At 43.7% G+C, this 18,382-nt stretch overlaps 1 protein-coding gene across 8 annotated transcripts in view; it reads right to left on the reverse strand.

Moving 5' to 3' along the window:
- Positions 1–17,968, reverse strand: part of ZNF182 (zinc finger protein 182) — a 33,156-nt gene extending 15,188 nt beyond the window's left edge. Inside the window, exons 1-3 of one of the 8 annotated variants that reach the window (XM_063601696.1) lie at positions 15,764–17,968; positions 15,363–15,557; positions 14,449–14,507 (exon numbers count right to left, since the gene is read on the reverse strand). Coding sequence is in view for 4 of the 8 variants with exons in the window: in XM_008964555.6 (XP_008962803.2) it covers positions 14,449–14,463 (15 nt within the window). In the remaining 4 variants the exon portion in view is untranslated. Of the gene's footprint in view, positions 1–8,957; positions 10,337–14,448; positions 14,508–15,281 lie in introns of those variants that run through there. The other 7 variants (XM_055106684.2, XM_008964555.6, XM_034950198.4 and 4 more) reach the window with 7 other exon arrangements.
- Positions 17,969–18,382: the final 414 nt, after the last annotated feature.

Consider the following 18,382-nt stretch of genomic DNA (forward strand, 5'->3'; position numbering starts at 1 on the left):
GTAGCCTTCATCAGGAGGTCAGGTCAACTAGTCCACAACAAAATCCAAATCATAGCTGACAAATTCTCAGGCATTAAAAAAAACAGCAACTGACAAAATAATAAAAATTAATCACCAACATCTACAAATATATTTTTGTTGATATCTACAATATCAATAAAAGTACAAATCAGGCACCCTCCCCTAAATAATATGGGCAAGAGCCTTCCTCCAAAAATCCGCGTCTGGTTACTCAATAACGGGGTCTCTAAGAGACTGACGGGCTTCTCACTAAAAAATTAATGGACAGGTACTGGACTACACAGGGCTCAACATACAGCCCCATTAGGGTCTGCACAGTGATGACTAACATAAAGACTATCTGAAGTGGGTAGCAGGAGTAAGCTGTCATTATGCTATTGTGTCTGCCATTAACTCTCAAACTGTCACCCCCAAAATAAATGCATACATATGTGTGTATGCAGACACACACATACACATATACATACAGAAATAAAGTAAAAATAAATGTGGGAAAAGGTCAAAAATTGGTGAATCTAGATGAAAGCTATATAATCATTCATTGAACTATTCTCGCAGCTTCTCTACAGGAAGTGGCTAGCACATGTGTAAATTTGGTCAATCTCATTAATAAATAAATGAAAATGAGCAATCATCCATCAATTATATGATTGGCAAGGTATAAAAACACTGATAATATATGCTTGTGGGGACAATATTCAGAAACAAGCATTCTGTTGCACTCTTGGTGACAGCATAACCTTGTTAAGCCTTTTTAGAAGAGAATTTGGCAAGTCCTGTTAAAAATTAAAACAATTTCTTCATTTCAGAAATTCCAGTTATAGGAATCTGTCCTACAGAAATGTCTCCACAAGAATACAGACATGCACATTCATTCCCTTCCTAACTCTCTGTGATAAAACAAAAGTGGAAGCACCCCAAAATTCTATCAATAAGGGAACAAATAAAAGAAAAATGATGGTTTATGCTTGAATTATAATTGTTATGGGTTGAATTATGTCCCCCCAAAATTCATATGTTGAAATCCTAACCCCCAATGTGACTATATGTAGAGGGAGAGTCTTTAAGGAGGTAATTAAGGTTAAATAAGGCCATAAGGGTAGGTTCCTCATCCAAGAGGACTGGTGTCCTTATAAGAAGAGAAAAAGACACCAGAGCTCCCTCTCTCTCTCTCTGCACCCAAAGAAGATAGGCCATGTGAGGCCACAGCGAGAAGACAGCCCTCAGCAAGCCAGGAAGAGCAGCCTCACCAGAAGCCAAGCCTACTGGTGCCTTGATCCTGGACTTCCAGCCTCCACAGCTGTGAGAACACAGATTTCTGTTGTTTAAACCACCCAATCTCTGGTATTTTGTAATGGCAGCCTGAAATGACTAATACAATAATCTTCCGCAACTGTTAAGAAGGAAAAGGTGACCACACTTTGGTTACTCATTTGATGAGTATTTGTTAAATTACCACACTGAGTGAAAACCACGAGGTGGCAAACTATACTTACAAGCCTTCCTTGTTCCATATAAGTGGATATTAGATAGAAATGGTAGACTTCTAGTCCTGACATGATGGCAGAGACTCCTCTTTCCCTGCTCTTCCCCACTAAGTACAACTATAAACCCTGAAAGTGATGCAAGAGACAACCAAAAGAGGACTCTGAAAGGAGGAAAGTGGAAAGCACACAGGTTAGGGACCCAAGGACTTAAACAGTGGCAGGACATCTTATGATCCCCCCACCCCAACAACGGAAGGCAACCCAGGCCTGTGTCTCTAAACCCCCAACCTAGCAACAGAACACAGCCTAGGTAGTCTCTGTCTTACCCCAAATCAGCAGGAGTCCTTCCAACAACACCAGACAAGCCTGTGACACCAGCAAAGGAGATTAATCTGGAGCCTTGCTGACAATAAGCAGCCACCGGAAGTGCTTCTTCTTCTCCACTGAGCCTGAGACTTCTTTCCCCTATCTAGACACTCCCTCTCCACTTCAAGACACCTGGCAGTCAGGTAGGACGGCAGGGGGATCCCCACACAACAAGCACCCAGCCAGGAAATGTTCTTCATCCCTGCTGGCCAAAGAATTGGCTCTCTCACCCAAAGAACAGACACCATGCAGATGCAGCAGGGGAAAATCTGGACACAACAGGCACCCAGCCAAGGAAGCACTGTTTGTCCCCTGTGCAGTGAATTCCTGGAATTTTATGTTGCTTTAGCATCCACTTTGAATATAAGTTGGACTTTCTCGTACAAGAAGCAGGACTCAGTCACCCTTGACACAGTCTCCAGTCCTCCATCTCCTCCCTGTTCCTAAATGTGGTCGACTCAGATATCAGCCTTATATAACCACCTACTGGTGACCACCTCCCTAGGGGACAGCTAGACACAACCCACTTGACTCGCCCCTCTGATCCCCACACCCCGCATGGACTGCACAGATATGCCACACTGACCACCTTCCAGTCACAGCGTGACTCCATGGAACTTGCACCTGCTTGCTCCAAACCCATCAGTTAAAACTCTCCATGAAAAGGCTCCACCCCACAGGTCTGTCCCCCCGTGCCCCTCTCTGTCCCCACTCGCTGGCTGAGCACATGTGTCATGGTCAGCTCTCTGTGTCCCATTGGCCCTGTGAGGTGTGCTGCCCTCTTCCGTCTGGACCTGTGAGGAATGTGCTACCTCCGTGACTTTCCGTGTTCTGTTGAGTTGCCTCCTCTGTGTCTCACCTGCCCCACACACCCAAACCTAACTTCTCTCCCAGTCAGGGCTCTCCTAGAGAGTGGCTATCTTGGTAGGAATAAGCTTGACCCAGATCAGACAAGAGTCACAAGGGTGTCTGCCAGAATAAACAGGTTTCCTGGGAGAGGGACACCTGGTCATGGGTCAGACACAGGCACTAAGCTGCTCACCAGAATAAAGAAGAATTCTCTGAAAGGCACATTTGTAAACACCCACAACCACATTCCCTGGAGCCCCACCAGGATGGGGTTAGAATTTAAAGCCAAGCACATTATTAGAAGGTTAGAACTTTCAGGCCCACCCCCAGACCTCTAGGGAGGGAGCAGGGGCTACAGACTGAGTTAATCACCAATGCCCAATGATTTAATCAATCATGCCCATGTTATGGAACTGCCATAGAAACCTCTCAATGGCAGGGTTAGGGAGCTTCTGGTTCAGTGAACACACTGTGTTGGGAGGGCGGCACACCCAGAGAGGGCACGGAAGGAAACCCTGTACCCTCCCATGCCTTGCTCTGTAGAACTCTTCCATTTGACTGTTCCTGAGTTGTATCCACCATAATAAACTAATAATCATAAGTGCTTTCCTGAGTTCTGTGAGTTGTTCTAACAAATTACTGAACCTGAAGGGTACATGAGAATCTCTGAATTTGTAGTCAACCAGGCAGAAACGCAGGTAGCCTGGGCACCCCACTCGTGGCTGGCATCTGAAGTGGAGGTAGTCTTGTGGGAATGAGCCCTTAACTTGGAGGTTCTGCACTAATTCTGGTACCTATGTAGGAATTTGAGGAGGACACAATTCAGCCCAGTAACAATTTACAAAGATTTAAAGCAGCCAACACAAAAATGCTCCCATGATTACAAGTTCTTCTGAGATAAAAACAAAATCTCAGCAAAGAAACAGAAGTTATAAAACAGAGAACAAAATGGAGATTATAGAACCAAAAAATACAACAAGCAAATAAAAACTCACTGAATGAGATCAATAGTTTAGTGGTGATGACAAAGGACAGAATTAGTGAACCTGAGAAAAGATCAATAGAATTTACTCAATCTGAAAAACAAGAAAAAGAAAACTGAAAAAAAAAATGAACAGAATCTCAGGGATACATGGGACTATAACAGAAGATCCAAATTCATATCATTGCCATTCCAGAAGGAGATGAGGAGAAACAGAAGGTGGTAACAAGAGTATTTGAAGAAATAATACCTGAAAACTTCCCAAATTTGGCAAAAGACATAAACCTACAGATTCAAGAAGCTGACCAAATCCCTAATTCATGCCAAGCCATGGCAAAATTAAGCTTCTGAAAACTACAGAAACAGAAAAAATTTTGAAAGCAACCAGAGAAAAACAATGCATTACCTATAGGTAAAAAATCAAAACAAAAAATAAACAACAACAACAAAAAAACAATTTGAATGATAGCAGATTTCTCAACAAAAACCACGGAGGCTAGAAAAAAGTGGCATAATATTTTTCAAGTGCTAACAAAAAGGGACTGTCTACCACCAATTCTATATCTGGCAAAGTTATCCTTCAGGAATGAAGGGGAAATTAAGACATTTCAGGTGAAGGAAAACTGAAAGAATTTGTCTCTGGCAGACCTACTCTTAAGAAAATGCCTAAAGGAAGTTCTTCTAACACAAGGGAAGTGATAAAAGAATGAATCTCAAAGCACCAAGAAAGAACCAGGAACAACAGAGCAGAAAAATGACCAATTCAATATAAATACATAGGGAGGAGAAAGGGAATCAGAGGAAGGGGTGGAAAGAGAAAGAATGAGAGACAAACTTCCCTAGGGACATTTAGCAAACTGTGAAGATGAGTCCCCTTCTCTCCAGAGGGTGATTTAACCAATCATACTTTTTTGTGTGTGTAAGATGGAGTCTCGCTCTGTTGCCCAGGCTGGAATGCGGTGGTGCGATCCCTGCGCACTGCAACCTCCGCCTCCCAGGTTCAAGCGATTCTCCTACCTCAGCCTCCTGAGTAGCTGAGATTACAGGCACCTGCCACCACACCTAGCTAATTTTTGTATTCTTAGTAGAGACAGGGTTTCGCCATGTTGGCCAGGCTGGTCTTGAACTCCTGACCTCAGGTGATCCACCTGCCTCAGCCTCCCAAAGTGCTGGGATTACAGGCGTGAGCCACTGCACCTGGCCAATTGTGCCTTTTTATATTCACATTTTTTTTAGATTCCTGAGTAGTTTGTGTGCAACTGTTCCATCTGCAATGAGAAAGAGTTCCATTTCTTTTATAAGACCAGCAGAAGAGGCCGGGCGCGGTGGCTGACGCCTGTAATCCCAGCACTTTGGGAGGCTGAGGCGGGCAGATCACAAGGTCAAGAGATTGAGACCATCCTGGCCAACATGGTGAAACCCCATCTCTACTAAAAGTACAAAAAAATTAGCTGGGTGTGGTGGTGTGCACCTGTAGTCCCAGCTATTCGGGAGGCTGAGGCAGTAGAATCACTTGAACCCGGGAGGCGGAGGTTGCAGTGAGCCAAGATCGTGCCACTGCACTCCAGCCTGGCAACAGAGCAAGATTCCCTCTCAAAAAAAAAAAAAAAAAAAGACCAGCAGAAGAGAAAAAAAATCCCACAATGAAACTACAATAAAAAGATATATGAGTGCACAGCCAACCTTCCAACTGCTTGCAGAGTCTGCCTGGCAGTTCAGCAGTATGGCAACTATGGTTTATCAAAGGCCCACAGTGATGGTGGTAAAAAGCAGCTGAGATGGCAGACAGGTTTGGTACAGTGCCTTCTGGCTGGTGCTAGGCAGCTGGAGCACACAAGTACGTACCCGAGATCTTGGTCCCATGGGCAGTGCAGGATGGCACAAGCAAGGTGGAAGAAGCACATTCTACCCTGTCTTTCCCACTGAATACAAGTATAGAACTTGGACAAAGGCCAGGCACGGTGGCTCACACCTGTATTCCCAGCACTTTGGGTGGCTGAGGCAGGCAGATCACCTGAGGTCAGGAGTTGGAGACCAGCCTGCCCAACATGGTGAAACCTCGTCTCTACTAAAAATACAAAAATTAGCCAGGTGTGGTGGTGGGCACCTGTAATCCTAGCTACTTGGGAGGCTGAGGTAGGAGAATCGCTTGAACCTGGGAGGCGGAGGTTGCAGTGAGCCAAGACTACGCCACTGCACTCCAGCCTAGGTGACAGAGCGAGACTCCATCTCAAACAAAACTTGGACAGAATGCATGAACTAGCAGTTTGATGACTCTGAAAAGTTTTTAAAAAAAAAAGGAGCAGGTAGATTATGGGAAAACATCAGAATTTAAAGTACCACTAAATGGACTGTGAGTTTGCCACTTATTATCTGGTATCTCCTGGCCCAGGATCAAGGCATTATCAAACCAAGAAGAGAGCACTGAGACGCAGAGAGAGAGAGCTCAAGAAGCAGCCCTCTGGATCTGGCTTCAAGAGTGGTAAAAAGAACCGGGCACAGTTGGGGGAAGTGTGCAGCATAGCACAATAAGTGGAGTCTCAGTTTTCTGTCAGGAGGACAGACAAGGAGGGCCACAGAGAACCAAAAAGTACACAGGAAATCATGGAGAGGAGGAGTTCACCCCATAAAATCATTTATCCACTCCCAGGCTCATCCTCAAGCTGTGCATGGATGGATCCAATCCTAAACAGAAAAGCGAACACTTTGAGAACTGAACTAAGGGACAAACCACTGCCTGCCTAGGTCCCAGAATGGCCACAGGGCCGCACACAGACAGGACAGGTCTGAATGGCACTGCATAGGTTTGAAAACTGAACTGACATTGAAACCACAAACCACAGAAGGTTGATTAGAACTTGCAGCCTGAACTCAACCAGGCTGACTGCCTATCACAAACAAAAACATCAACTTTCTCCTCAGGATTTAAACATAACCCCAACTTATAACACCATCTTCAAAATGTCCAGGACACGATCCAAAATTACATGGTACACAAAGAACCAATCAAATCTCAACTTGCATGACAGAAAACAATCAACAGACACCATCACTGAGATTACACAGACGTTGGAATTATTTGAGAAAGTATTTAAAGTAGCTATTATAAAAACACCCCAAGAAGCAAGGGCAAACACTCTGGGAACCAACAAAAAAATAGAAAGTTTCACCAAAGAAACAGAAGATACAAAGAACAACCAGCCGGGTGCGGTGGCTCACGCCTGTAATCCCAGCACTTTGGGAGGCTGAGGTGGGAGGATCATGAGGTCAGGAGTTCAAGACCAGCCTGGCCAATATGGTGAAACCTCGTTTCTACTAAAAATACAAAAATTAGCCAGGCGTGGTGGCACGCGCCTGTAGTCCCAGCTACTTGGGAGACTGAGGCAGAAGAATCGCTTGAACCCAGGAGGCAGAGGTTGCAGTGAGCTGAGATTGCACCACTGTACTCCAGCCTGGGCGACAGAGTGAGACGCTGTCTCAAAAATAAAAAAAGAACCAAATGAAAATTTTGAAACTGAAAAAGATAATAACTGAAATAAATCCCCAATTGATGGACCCAACACAACAGAGATATCAGAGAAAAGAGCAAGTAAACTTCAAGGTAAACCAATAAAAATTACCTAATCCCAAAAATAGAAAAAACACTGCAGAAACATGAACAGATTCTGGGACCTCTGGGACAATACCAAAAGGTCCAAAATTCATGCCATCAGAGTTCCAGAAGGAGAGGAGAAAGAGGATAGTACAGAAAAATATCTGGAAGAAATAATTCCTGAACACTTCCCCAAATTTGGCAAAAGACAAAAATCTATATGTTCAAGAGGCTCAGCAAGTCCAAAACAGGATAACCCCAAAGAAATCCACACTCAGACACATTATCACCAAACTGCTGAAAACTAAGGACAAGTGAAAAACAACATATTATTTACAGGAGAACAACTATTTAAATGACTGTGGATTTCTCATGAGAAACCAGGGCGTGCAGAAGAAGTGGAACAGCATTGTTAAAGTTCCAAAAGAAAACAACAGTCCACTGAAAAATCTATATGCAGTAAAAATCTCCTTCAGAAATGAAGGTGAAAGAAGACATTCTCAAGGAAGGAAAACCAAGACTATGTTGCCAGCAGACTTGCTCTGAAACAACTGCCAAAGGCAGTTCTTCATAACAGGCAATTGATATCAGAAGGAAACTTAAGATTGTGAACAATGAAGGAAGAACATCAAAGTGGTAAAAATCTGGGTAAATAGAATAGATTATCCTTGAGTTCTTTAAAATACATTTGACAGTTGGAAGAGAAATAACATTTTCTGGTAGAAATTTCAATGTATGTGAAAGTAATATTAATACATAAGACAACAAAAACATAAAGGGGAGAGGGAAAAGGGACTTATAAGATGGTAAGGTTCACACACTCCATTTAAAGAGGTAAAATATTGATGCTAAGCATGTTGTGTAAACTTAAATATATATGGTAATTTGCAGGGCAACCACCAAAAAAAAAACTATGTAACTCTGTAAATAGATATAGTAAAAAACACAATAGACAAATAAAAATGTAATCTAAGAAAATGTTCAAATAACCCAAAAGGCAGAAAATGAGAAACAAAGGAATAAAAAGGGAGAAAAACCAGAAAACAAATAATAAAGTGGTAAATACCTAAATCCAAGAGTATCAATAATTACATTAAATGTCAATGGACTGAATGTACCAATTAAAAGGAAGAAGTTTTCAAAATGGATTAAAAAAATATTACCCAACTGTTATGGACTGAATTGTACTCCCACTCCACAAATTCATACATTGAAGCCCCAACCTGCAATGTGACTGTATTTAGAGACTGGGCCTTTATAAAGGCAATTAAGGTTAAATGAGGTCATAAGGGTGGGGCCCTAACCCAGCAGAACTGGTGTACATATAAGAGAAATGGACATCAGAGCTTGCTCTCTGTGTGTGTGAGCAGAGGAAAGGCCATGGGAGGGCACAGCAAGAAGGTGGCCATCTGCAAGCCAGAAAGAGTGCCCGAGGCTAAAACCAAATCAGTCAGTACCTTAATCTGGGACTTCCCAGCTTCTGGAACTGTGAGAAAATTAATTTCTGTTGTTTAACCCACCCAATCTGTGGTACTTTGTTATGGCAGCCCGAGCAGACTAATATACCCAGCTACATGCTGTCTAAAAGAATATACTGGCCGGGCACGGTGGCTCACGCCTGTAATCCCAGCACTTTGGGAGGTCGAGGTAGGCGAATCACCTGAGCTCAGGAGTTCGAGACCAGCCTGGGAGACATGGCAAAACCCCATCTCTACAAAAAATTAGCCAGTCGTGGTGGTGTGTGCCTGTGGTCCCAGCTACTTGGGAGGTTGAGGTGGGAGGATCACTTAAACCCGGGAGGTCAAGGCTGCAGTACGTTGAGATCATGCCACTGCACTCCAGCCTGGGTGAGAGAGGGAGATCCTGCTAAAAAAAAAAAAAAACACAACATACTTCAAATATAATAATACAGGTAGGATAGAAGTAAGAATGGAAAAAAGTACATCATTGAAATACTAACCAAAGAAGACTGGAGTGACCATATTTAATAACAGCCAAAGTAGACTTCAGAGCCAAAACTCATCCAGGATAATGAATGACATAAGGATAAAAAAATTCACCGGCCAGGCACAGTGGCTCACACTTGTAATCCCAGCACTTTGGGAGGCCGAGGCGGGCAGATCACTTGAGGCCAGGAGTTCAAGACCAGCCTGGCCAACATGGCAAAACCCCGTCTCTACTAAAATACAAAAATTAGCTGGGCGTGGTGGTGGGCGCATGTAATCCCAGCTACTTAGGAGGCTGAGGCAGGAGAATCACTTGAAACCGGGAGGGGGAGGTTGCTGTGAGCCAAGATTGCACCACTACGCTCCAGCCTGGGTGACAGAGCAAGACTCCATCTCAAAAAAAAGAATTAATTAATTCACCAAAAAGATACAACACTCCTAAAAGTGTATGCATCTAACAACAGAGCTTCAAAATATATGAAGGGAAACTGATGCAACTGACAGGAGAAACAGGCAAATCTGCAGTAATAACTGTATACTCAATACTCTTTTCTCAGTAACTGATAGAACCAGTAGACAGAAAATCAGCAAGAATATAGAACTAAACACCATCAACCAACTGTATGCAATTGAGATATACAAAACACGCCACTATAAAACAACAGAATATACATTCTTTTCTTTTCTCTTTTTTTTTTTTTTTTGAGACAGAGTCTCGCTCTGTCGCCCAGGCTAGAGTGCAATCAATGGCATGATCTTGGCTCACTGCAACCTCCGCCTCCTGTGTTCAAGCAATTCTCCTGCCTCAGCCTCCCGAGTAGCTGGGACTACAGGCACGTGCCACCACACCTAGCTAATTTTTTATATACATTCTTTTCAAATGCACATGGAACATTCACCAAGAAAGGCCATATCATGAGTCAGAAACCCAAATTTAACAAGTGAAAAAGAACTGAAATCACGCAAAGGATAATATGTTCTTAGAACATAATGAATTTGTTTATAGTAATAGATAACAGGAAAATCCCTAGGTACTTGAAAATTAAACATCATTCTTCTAAATAATATATTGGTCAAAGAGGAAGTCTCAAAGAAAATTAGAAAATACTTCAAACTGAACAAAAATGAAAATACAACATATGAAAATGTGTGGGATGCAGCTAAAGACGTGCTTAGAGGAGGCCGGGTGTGGTGGCTCACGCCTGTGATCCCAGCACTTTGGGAGGCCGAGGTGGGTGGGTCACCTGAGGTCAGTAGTTCAGGACCAGCCTGCCCAACATGGCAAAACTCTGTCTCTACTAAAAATACAAAAAAATTAGCTGGGCGTGGTGGCGGGCGCCTGTAATCCCAATTACTCGGGAGGCTGAGGCAGAAGAATTGCTTGAACCCAGGAGGCAGAGGTTGCAGTGAGCCGAGATCGCACCACTATACTCCTAAGTGACAGAGCGAGACTCCGTCTCAAAAAAAAAAAAAAAAAGAATCACCATATGATGCAGTAATATCACTCCTGGGTATACATCCAAAGGGTCTGAAATTAGGATGTCAAGGAGATATCTACAATCCCATGTTTATTGCAGCATTATTTGCAACAGTCAAGTTATGGAATCAACCTCAGTTTCCATCAGTGGATGAACAGATAAAGAAAATGTGGCATATATACACAATGGACTATCATTCAGCCTTTAAAAAGAAGGAAATTCAGGCCGGGAGCAGTGGCTCATGCCTATAGTCCCAGCACTTAGGGAGGCCAAGGCAGGCAGATCACCTGAGGTCAGGAGTTCAAGACCAGTCTGGCCAACATGGTGAAACCCCGCCTCTACTAAAAATACAAAAATTAGCCAGGCGTGGTGGCAGGTGCCTGTAATCCCAACTACTCAGCAGGCTGGGGCAGGAGAATCACTTGAACCTGGGAGGCAGAAGTTGCAATGAGCCAAGCAGCCTGGGTGACAAAGCAAGACTCCATCTCAAAAAAAAAAAAAAAAAAAGAAGGAAATTCTGCCATTTGCAACAATGGATGAACCTGGGGGACATTATCCTAAGTAAAATAAGCCAGGTACAGAAAGATAAATACTGCATGTGCTCACTCATATGCAGAAGCTTAAAAAATTCTTCTCATACAAGTAGAGTTGTTCTCATAGAAGACCAGTGGTTACTAGAGGCAGGGAAGGGTTGGGGGGTGGGTAGCCAAAGGTTGGTTAACAGATACAGAAGTACAGCTGGATAGGAGGAATAAGTTCTAGCATTCGACAACACTGTAGGGTGACCATAATTAACAACAATTTAGTGCATATTTTCAAATAGCTAGAAATTTTTGAATGTTCTCAATACTAAGAAATAAATGTTTGAGATGGATATGCTAATTATCTTGATTGGATCATTACACATTGTAGACATTTACCAAAACATCCCAGTATACCCCATAAATATGTATAATTATTATGTGTCAATTTAAAATAATAAGGCTGGGCACAGTGGCTCACGCCTGTAATCCCAGCACTTTGGGAGGCTGAGGCAGGCAGACCATCTGAGGTCAGCAGTTCGAGACCAGCCTGCCCAACATGGTGAAACCCCGTCTCTACTAAAAATACAAAAATTAGCCAGGCGTGGTGGCACATGCCTGTAGTCCCAGCTACTCAGGAGGCTAAGGCAGGGGAATTGCTTGAACCTGAGAGCCGGAGGTTGCAGTGAGCTGAGATCGCACCACTGCACTCCAGCCTGGGCAATAGGGCAAGACTCCATCTCAAAAAAAAAATTAAAACATTAAATAATAAAATAATAAAGCAAAAAAAAATTCTCAACAATTGGGGTTAGAACAATTGGAAATCCGTATGCAAAATGATGAAACCTGACCTAATCCTCATACCTTATACAAAAATTAATGCAAAAGAGCCGGGCGCGGTGGCTCATGCCTGTAATCCCACCACTTTGGGAGGCCGAGGTGGGCGGATCACCTGAGGTCAGGAGTTCAAGACCAGCCTGGCCAACATGGTGAAACCCTGTCTCTACTAAGAATATAAAAATTAGCCAGGTGTAGTGGCACATGCCTGTAGTCCCAGCTACTCGGGAGGCTGAGGCACGAGAATCACTTGAACCCAGGAGGTGGAGGTTGCAGTGAGCCAAGATGGCGCCACTGCACTCTAGCCTGGGCAACAGAGTGAGACTCCATCTCAAAAAAAAAAAAATTAATGCAAAAGGAATCATCTATCTAAATGTAAAATCTAAAACTATAAAATTATACAATAGGAGAAAATCTTCATGACCTAGTGTTAGGCAAAGTTCTTAGACATGACACCAAGGGCATGACCCATAAATAAATGATTCATAAATTGGAAATTTTCCAAATTAAAAATTCTTGCTCTGCAAACAACAATGTTATGAGAGGAAAAGGACAAGCAATACACTTGGAGAAAACATTTACAAACCATGTATCTGACAAAGGACCTGTGTAAAGGATATATAAAGAACTCTTAAAACTCAACAGCAAGAAAATCCAATTGAAAAATGGGCGGAAACTTTTGAACAGACATTCATCAAGAGGATAGACCAAAAATAAATAAGCATATATAAAGATGCTTAACATCTTTAACCATTAAGGAAATGCAAATTAAAATCATTATGAGATAAATGACTACATAAAAAATACTGACAATACCAAGTACTGACAAAAATATGGAACAATTGGAACTCATACATTGCTGGGAGAAATGAAAAATGGTTCAACCACTCTAGAAAATAATTTGGCAGATTCCTAAAAAGTTAAACATACTCTTACCATATGACCTAGTAATCCAATATTTACTCCACAGAAATGAAAACCTATGTTCACACAAAACCCTGTGCATGATTGTTTAAAGTAGCTCTACTCATAATTGCCAAAAACTGGAAATAACGCAAATGTCTTTCAACAGGTGAATGGATAAATACACTGTGGTACATTTATACCATGGACTACTATTCAGCAATAACAAAGAAACAACTACTGACACACACAACTTTGATGAATCTCCAGGGAATTGTGCTGAGTGGAAACAAACAAACAAATCCCAAAAGGTCACATACCATACGATCCATTTCTATTACATTCCTGAAATGACAAAATTCCCAAAACAGAAAACAGATTTGTAGCTGCCAAGAGTTTAGGAATGGGTATGGGGGAGGAAGGGCAGTGGCTGTGGCTACAAGGGACAATTTGAGGGATCCTTGCGATGATGGGGCTTGACCATATCAATGTCAACATCCTGACTTTGATATTGTACTATGGTTTTTGCAGGATGTTATCATTGGGGGAACCTAGGAAAAGAGTACACAGGATTTCTCTGTATTATTCTTTCAATTGCATATAAATCAATCATCTCAGAAAGAAAAGGTTACATAATACATGACACCTCACTTATATGACATTCTTGAAAAGACAAAACTACGGTGACACAGAACAGACCTACCGCTGGCTGAGGTTACAGGTTGGGGAAGATATGACTATTAACAGAGTAGCATGAAGGAGTTTTTTTGGGGTGATGAAACTATTATCTATCCTATAGATTAGTTACACCAATCTAACAAAAATCAATTTCACTGTATGTTAATTTAAAAAATAAAAATGTTTAAAGTGAAAGAAAAAATATGGTGGGCTGCAGGTATCTGAAAAAATTTTGTCTCTTGGACAAAAGATAATTCAAAGTCCGACTAAGAAAATTGCTTCAGGAAAATCATTGGAAAGACAAGCAGGTTCCCTAAGAGATTTCATTCCCAAGTTACATTTTGACATGATGTCTCCAGCTCACTGAGGAAAGCTGTAGCACATATCTGCAGGAAAGCATTTGTCACCAGGCTGTGGTTGAGGGCAACTGCACTATCCACATGAAGACCCAGCAAAGAAATACCTTTAAACACAATTCCAGGCAACCTTGACTTCCCATGAAGGCTGTGTGCTCTCTCCTGATGAGTAAGGTGAGCCAAGGTACTGGTTATGTTTCCCTTTGGCTACCAGAAGGCTCAAAGAGAAACTGACAGCCCAACATCAATATCTGTTACACCCTGAGTCCTGCACACCTCTACATTCTAACTTGGCCTTGATCTGTTGTCTCTTATTTTGCCTGATCCTAATCCTTACTTACAAATACTTTCCTATTTTATGGCAGGGATTTCCACATATTTCATCACATCCACAGTAAAATAGAGGAATGAAGAAACAGACAACATACTTACCTGGGGTTTGGCCATTTCCTGCTCTTCTTGGGAAAAAGCAGAGATGTGTGACGGCCGAGCTGGAACAAGTGGAGAAGAGTACAGCAGATGAGGAGACCCCATCAGACTTTCAGTGCCCAGAATTAGCTGCCTAGCAATCCCCTCACATCAGCTGGCCATCAGACTGCTCTCTGGAAGAGTCCGGGCAACCATGTGATTTTAACAATCTGTGTATTATTCAGTCTTCATGTGAACATTGAACACAAAAGGTTTTATATACACGTATATTAAATTGTGTACTGACCCATAAAGTGTATTTGTAGGTATTTTCCTTAAGGAAATAATTTATCATAATGTATCATAATTTCTCTGCACGTACCCACGTCTCAGCATTGATTTCAATAATGCCAAACTTAAACGATCCTCTATGACCCATAAGGGATTAATAATAACAAAATATAAAAGATAAAATGCTACAAAGCTGTTAAAAGCGTTATATGGAACTGTACAGTATCTATGCACTTTGTGGTATATGTATCTCAACTAAACGTTTTTAAAAGGTGTACAAAAAAATCTTAAGGTGAATTACAAAGTAGGTTTTAAAACTGCGGGAATCCATTTTAAAGTTATATGTTAAATGTTTAAAAGGCATACCCCTATACACACCAAAAATGTCTAAAAACGGACATTTAAATGTGTGGGGGAAGAATTAGTTCCTGTTGATTTTCTTTTTCTCTATTTCAGAATTAATCTATAATTCAAATGTTATTTATTAAATGCCAAAAAAAAACTACACTCTAAAACTATTATCCCAATTACATTTTACCCCCATCTCCCTCAGACCCCGCACCTACCCCTCCTCCCAGGCCCCCAACTCTGGGCGAGGCCCGGGGTCAGGTGAGACCTCGCAGGTGCCTCTCCTTCCTTCTGCTCACCTCACCGGGGCCGCCTTGCCCAGGAGCCGGAAAGAGGCCTTCGGGTGCGGGGGTGCAGGTTCACTTCGGCCGGAGCATTCACACCAGGCCCCCACCTCGGGGCTTGGGCAAGGGGAGAGGGCAGAGGGAGAAGCGGGGCGCGTCTAAAGAGGGGTCTGAGGGATGCGCATGAACCCTTAGGGGCAGGTCACTGTGCTGGAAAATGTGTAAAAGTCAAAGTTTAATAAGCCCCATTTAATCCTGCTTAGCCCTCATAACTTTGTTCACCAGTGAGCCCCTAGAACCTCGTCCACTGACCTCTCGGTCCCCCATCACTCAACCCCCAACTCCCACTTCACTGATCCCACAGAACTCCCCATCACTCAGCCCACGACCCCTAGCACTTGCCCCCTCAACCTCACTCTCTCTCGATAACAGATTTTCTGCTCGCTGCTCAGGAGACCGTTACAAAGCCTGGCCCCAACAAGCACTTCCGCTTCGGGACCGACTCTTTGGCACCGCAGCCTAAACGGCTGCAGGGGTCGGTTCTGCGCACGCTCAGTGGCGCCTTTGAGACCCCGTCCGCCAATAGTCAACATGGGGCCACAGCGCAGGCGCAGAGGGAAGGTAGCCTTGCCGGTGACGTCACTGCTCCAGGCGAGATGGCCGTGCCCACCGTGTCTTTTTGCTGCTGGGGCTGCGTCGCAAAGCGGTTGTTTACTTAGTTATGCAGAGGCAGGCACTCCTAAGACTTCAGACACCAATTTTCTTACGGCAGGGCGGGGAGGGGAAGTGCACAACTAAGGAAAAGATTCTAGCAGGCGGCAATTTCGCACTTTGAACTTGGAGGGCAGCAACAGGGTTGCAGGTGTAAAATAACGGGAAGGCGGGATGCGTGGCTAAATTGCTCTGCGTGCACAAAGAGTAGGAGGTAGGGAAAAGCCACTGGCTTCATCCAGTGGCCAGGACTGGGAGTTTACGTTGTAGCGTTTGAAGGACGGTGGGTCGGTATGCAGACAAACAAGCTGAAAAATAAATGGCGATGTGGGACACACACACCGGGGGTGAAGGGGTATATTAAGTGGTGGCTAACAGGTTGCTTTTTCTGGATGAGTAGACAGTGTCAGTGTGTTGGGAGTGTAGGGGGTGTAGGCTGGGGCCAGGTGCTGTAGGGCCTCCTTGGCCAGGGAGCTCATATTTCATTCTGGACATATGGGAAACCATAAGAAGGATCCGATCTGTAAAGACCAGTCTGAAGCAATCTAGCATTATATAGTAACGTTAAAAATACACATATATTGGGCTGGGTGCGGTGGCGTGCGCCTGTAATCTCAGCACTTTGGGACGCCAAGGTAGGCGGATCACCTGAGGTCAGGAGTTCAAGACCAGCCTGGCCAACATGGTGAAACCCCGTCTCTACTAAAAACACCAAAAATTAGCCGGGCTTGGTAGCACGCCTGTGATCCCAGCTACTCTGGAGGCTGAGGCAGGAGAATCGCTTGAACCCGGGAGGCAGAGGTTGCAGTGAGCCAAGATCACACCACTGCACTCCAGCCTGGGCAACACAGTGAGACTCCATCTCAAAAACAAAAAACAAACAAACAACAACAACAACAAAAGGAATGGAGCTTCCCAGTAGACAAGACAAAGAAAGAAAGAAAGTAAAAAAGGAACTCACATCTGTTGCTCCCTGACACATCAGCACCTCCTGGGTATACAATTTATCCACTCTCTCAATGCATTAGGAGGTAGAAAATAGAAAGGGCTGGTCCTTTAGGGCCCATCAAGTGTCGCCCCTTCTAGCACCTAAACGTCATCTCCAACCACCTTGTACACACACACCTACACAAAGGAGGAAATCTTTTAGGGTTGGTGGGAGTTGGGGGGCAGAGGAGCCAGTGATACAGCCCCTCAGAAACTATCCGAGAGCCCACAGTGTGCATGCACAAGCTATGTGAGGCTAACTTTGCTGCTGCAGAGCGAGGACTCCCACTCTGTGTCCTGGGTATCCTCTACCATCATTCCCTACAGGTGTGACCTCCTCATACAGTAATCTAAGCAGCAGGTGGGTAGGTGAAGGAGAGTGAGAAGCTGACAGGTGGCTGGTCCCACCAGAGAGTCTGCATGATATGACATTCCCACCCAAAGACAATGAGAGAAGCCCCCACGTGGCTGGCGAGTCATCATTACAATTGCTCTTATGATACATTTTATCAAGACCACAAAAGCCTTGCCAATTGTGAGCAGTCATTTTGGACCAGAAGCAGCAGGTGAGGCTGACAGAGCAACAGCACAGAAGGAGCCAGGTCTCTGGTGACCTTGGAGCTACCACACTAGCCCTGGATTACCTGCCTCCAAAAGAGGAATCTGCTTCCCTCCTCTTGAAGCCACTGGTGTTTGTGGTGGGGTTGGTGCGTGCAGCCAAATCAAATCCTGAGCAATCCATCAGATGCTTCTGTGTTGGCCAATGTGAGTGTCAGTGAACAGGAGATACATGGGACTGGTGGGTGAGGGGCATGAATAATGGTGACTGAAGGGCAAATTGGGAGTAAATGAGAGCAAGGAGAGGCAAAGGGCAATGGAATGGAGGTGAATGAACACCAGAGTGGAGTGGATGTGGGCCAAAGTGAGGGAATGACTATGCATGCATTCAATTATGAATGAATTTGAGATTATGATGAGATTAAGTAAATGATGGGAAATGAGGCACAGTCTCAGCGGAAAAAAGGTGAAAGTGGGAGCAGACTCTGAATGAATGGGGCAACTGAAGGGGGTGAATGTGAGTGGAGTTTATGTGAGTACTGAGGATTAGAGTGTGAATGGTGGTTTTATGAGGCACAAGATGAATGAAGAGAGGGGAATTTAGGGAGACAGTAGGAGTGAATGGGGGTAATGTGGGATGGAAAGGGAAGAATGGGGTGCGGGAGGGACAGAATAAAAGAGTGGAGATGGATACATGGTAGAATGTGAAGCAGGCCGAGTTTGAGTGTGGGTGCTACGAGGGAGAAGGATGACTAGAGATGACTGGGATTACATGGGCG

This window comes from Pan paniscus, chromosome X (genome assembly GCF_029289425.2).
Source record: "Pan paniscus chromosome X, NHGRI_mPanPan1-v2.0_pri, whole genome shotgun sequence".
Taxonomy (NCBI): Eukaryota; Metazoa; Chordata; class Mammalia; order Primates; family Hominidae; genus Pan; species Pan paniscus.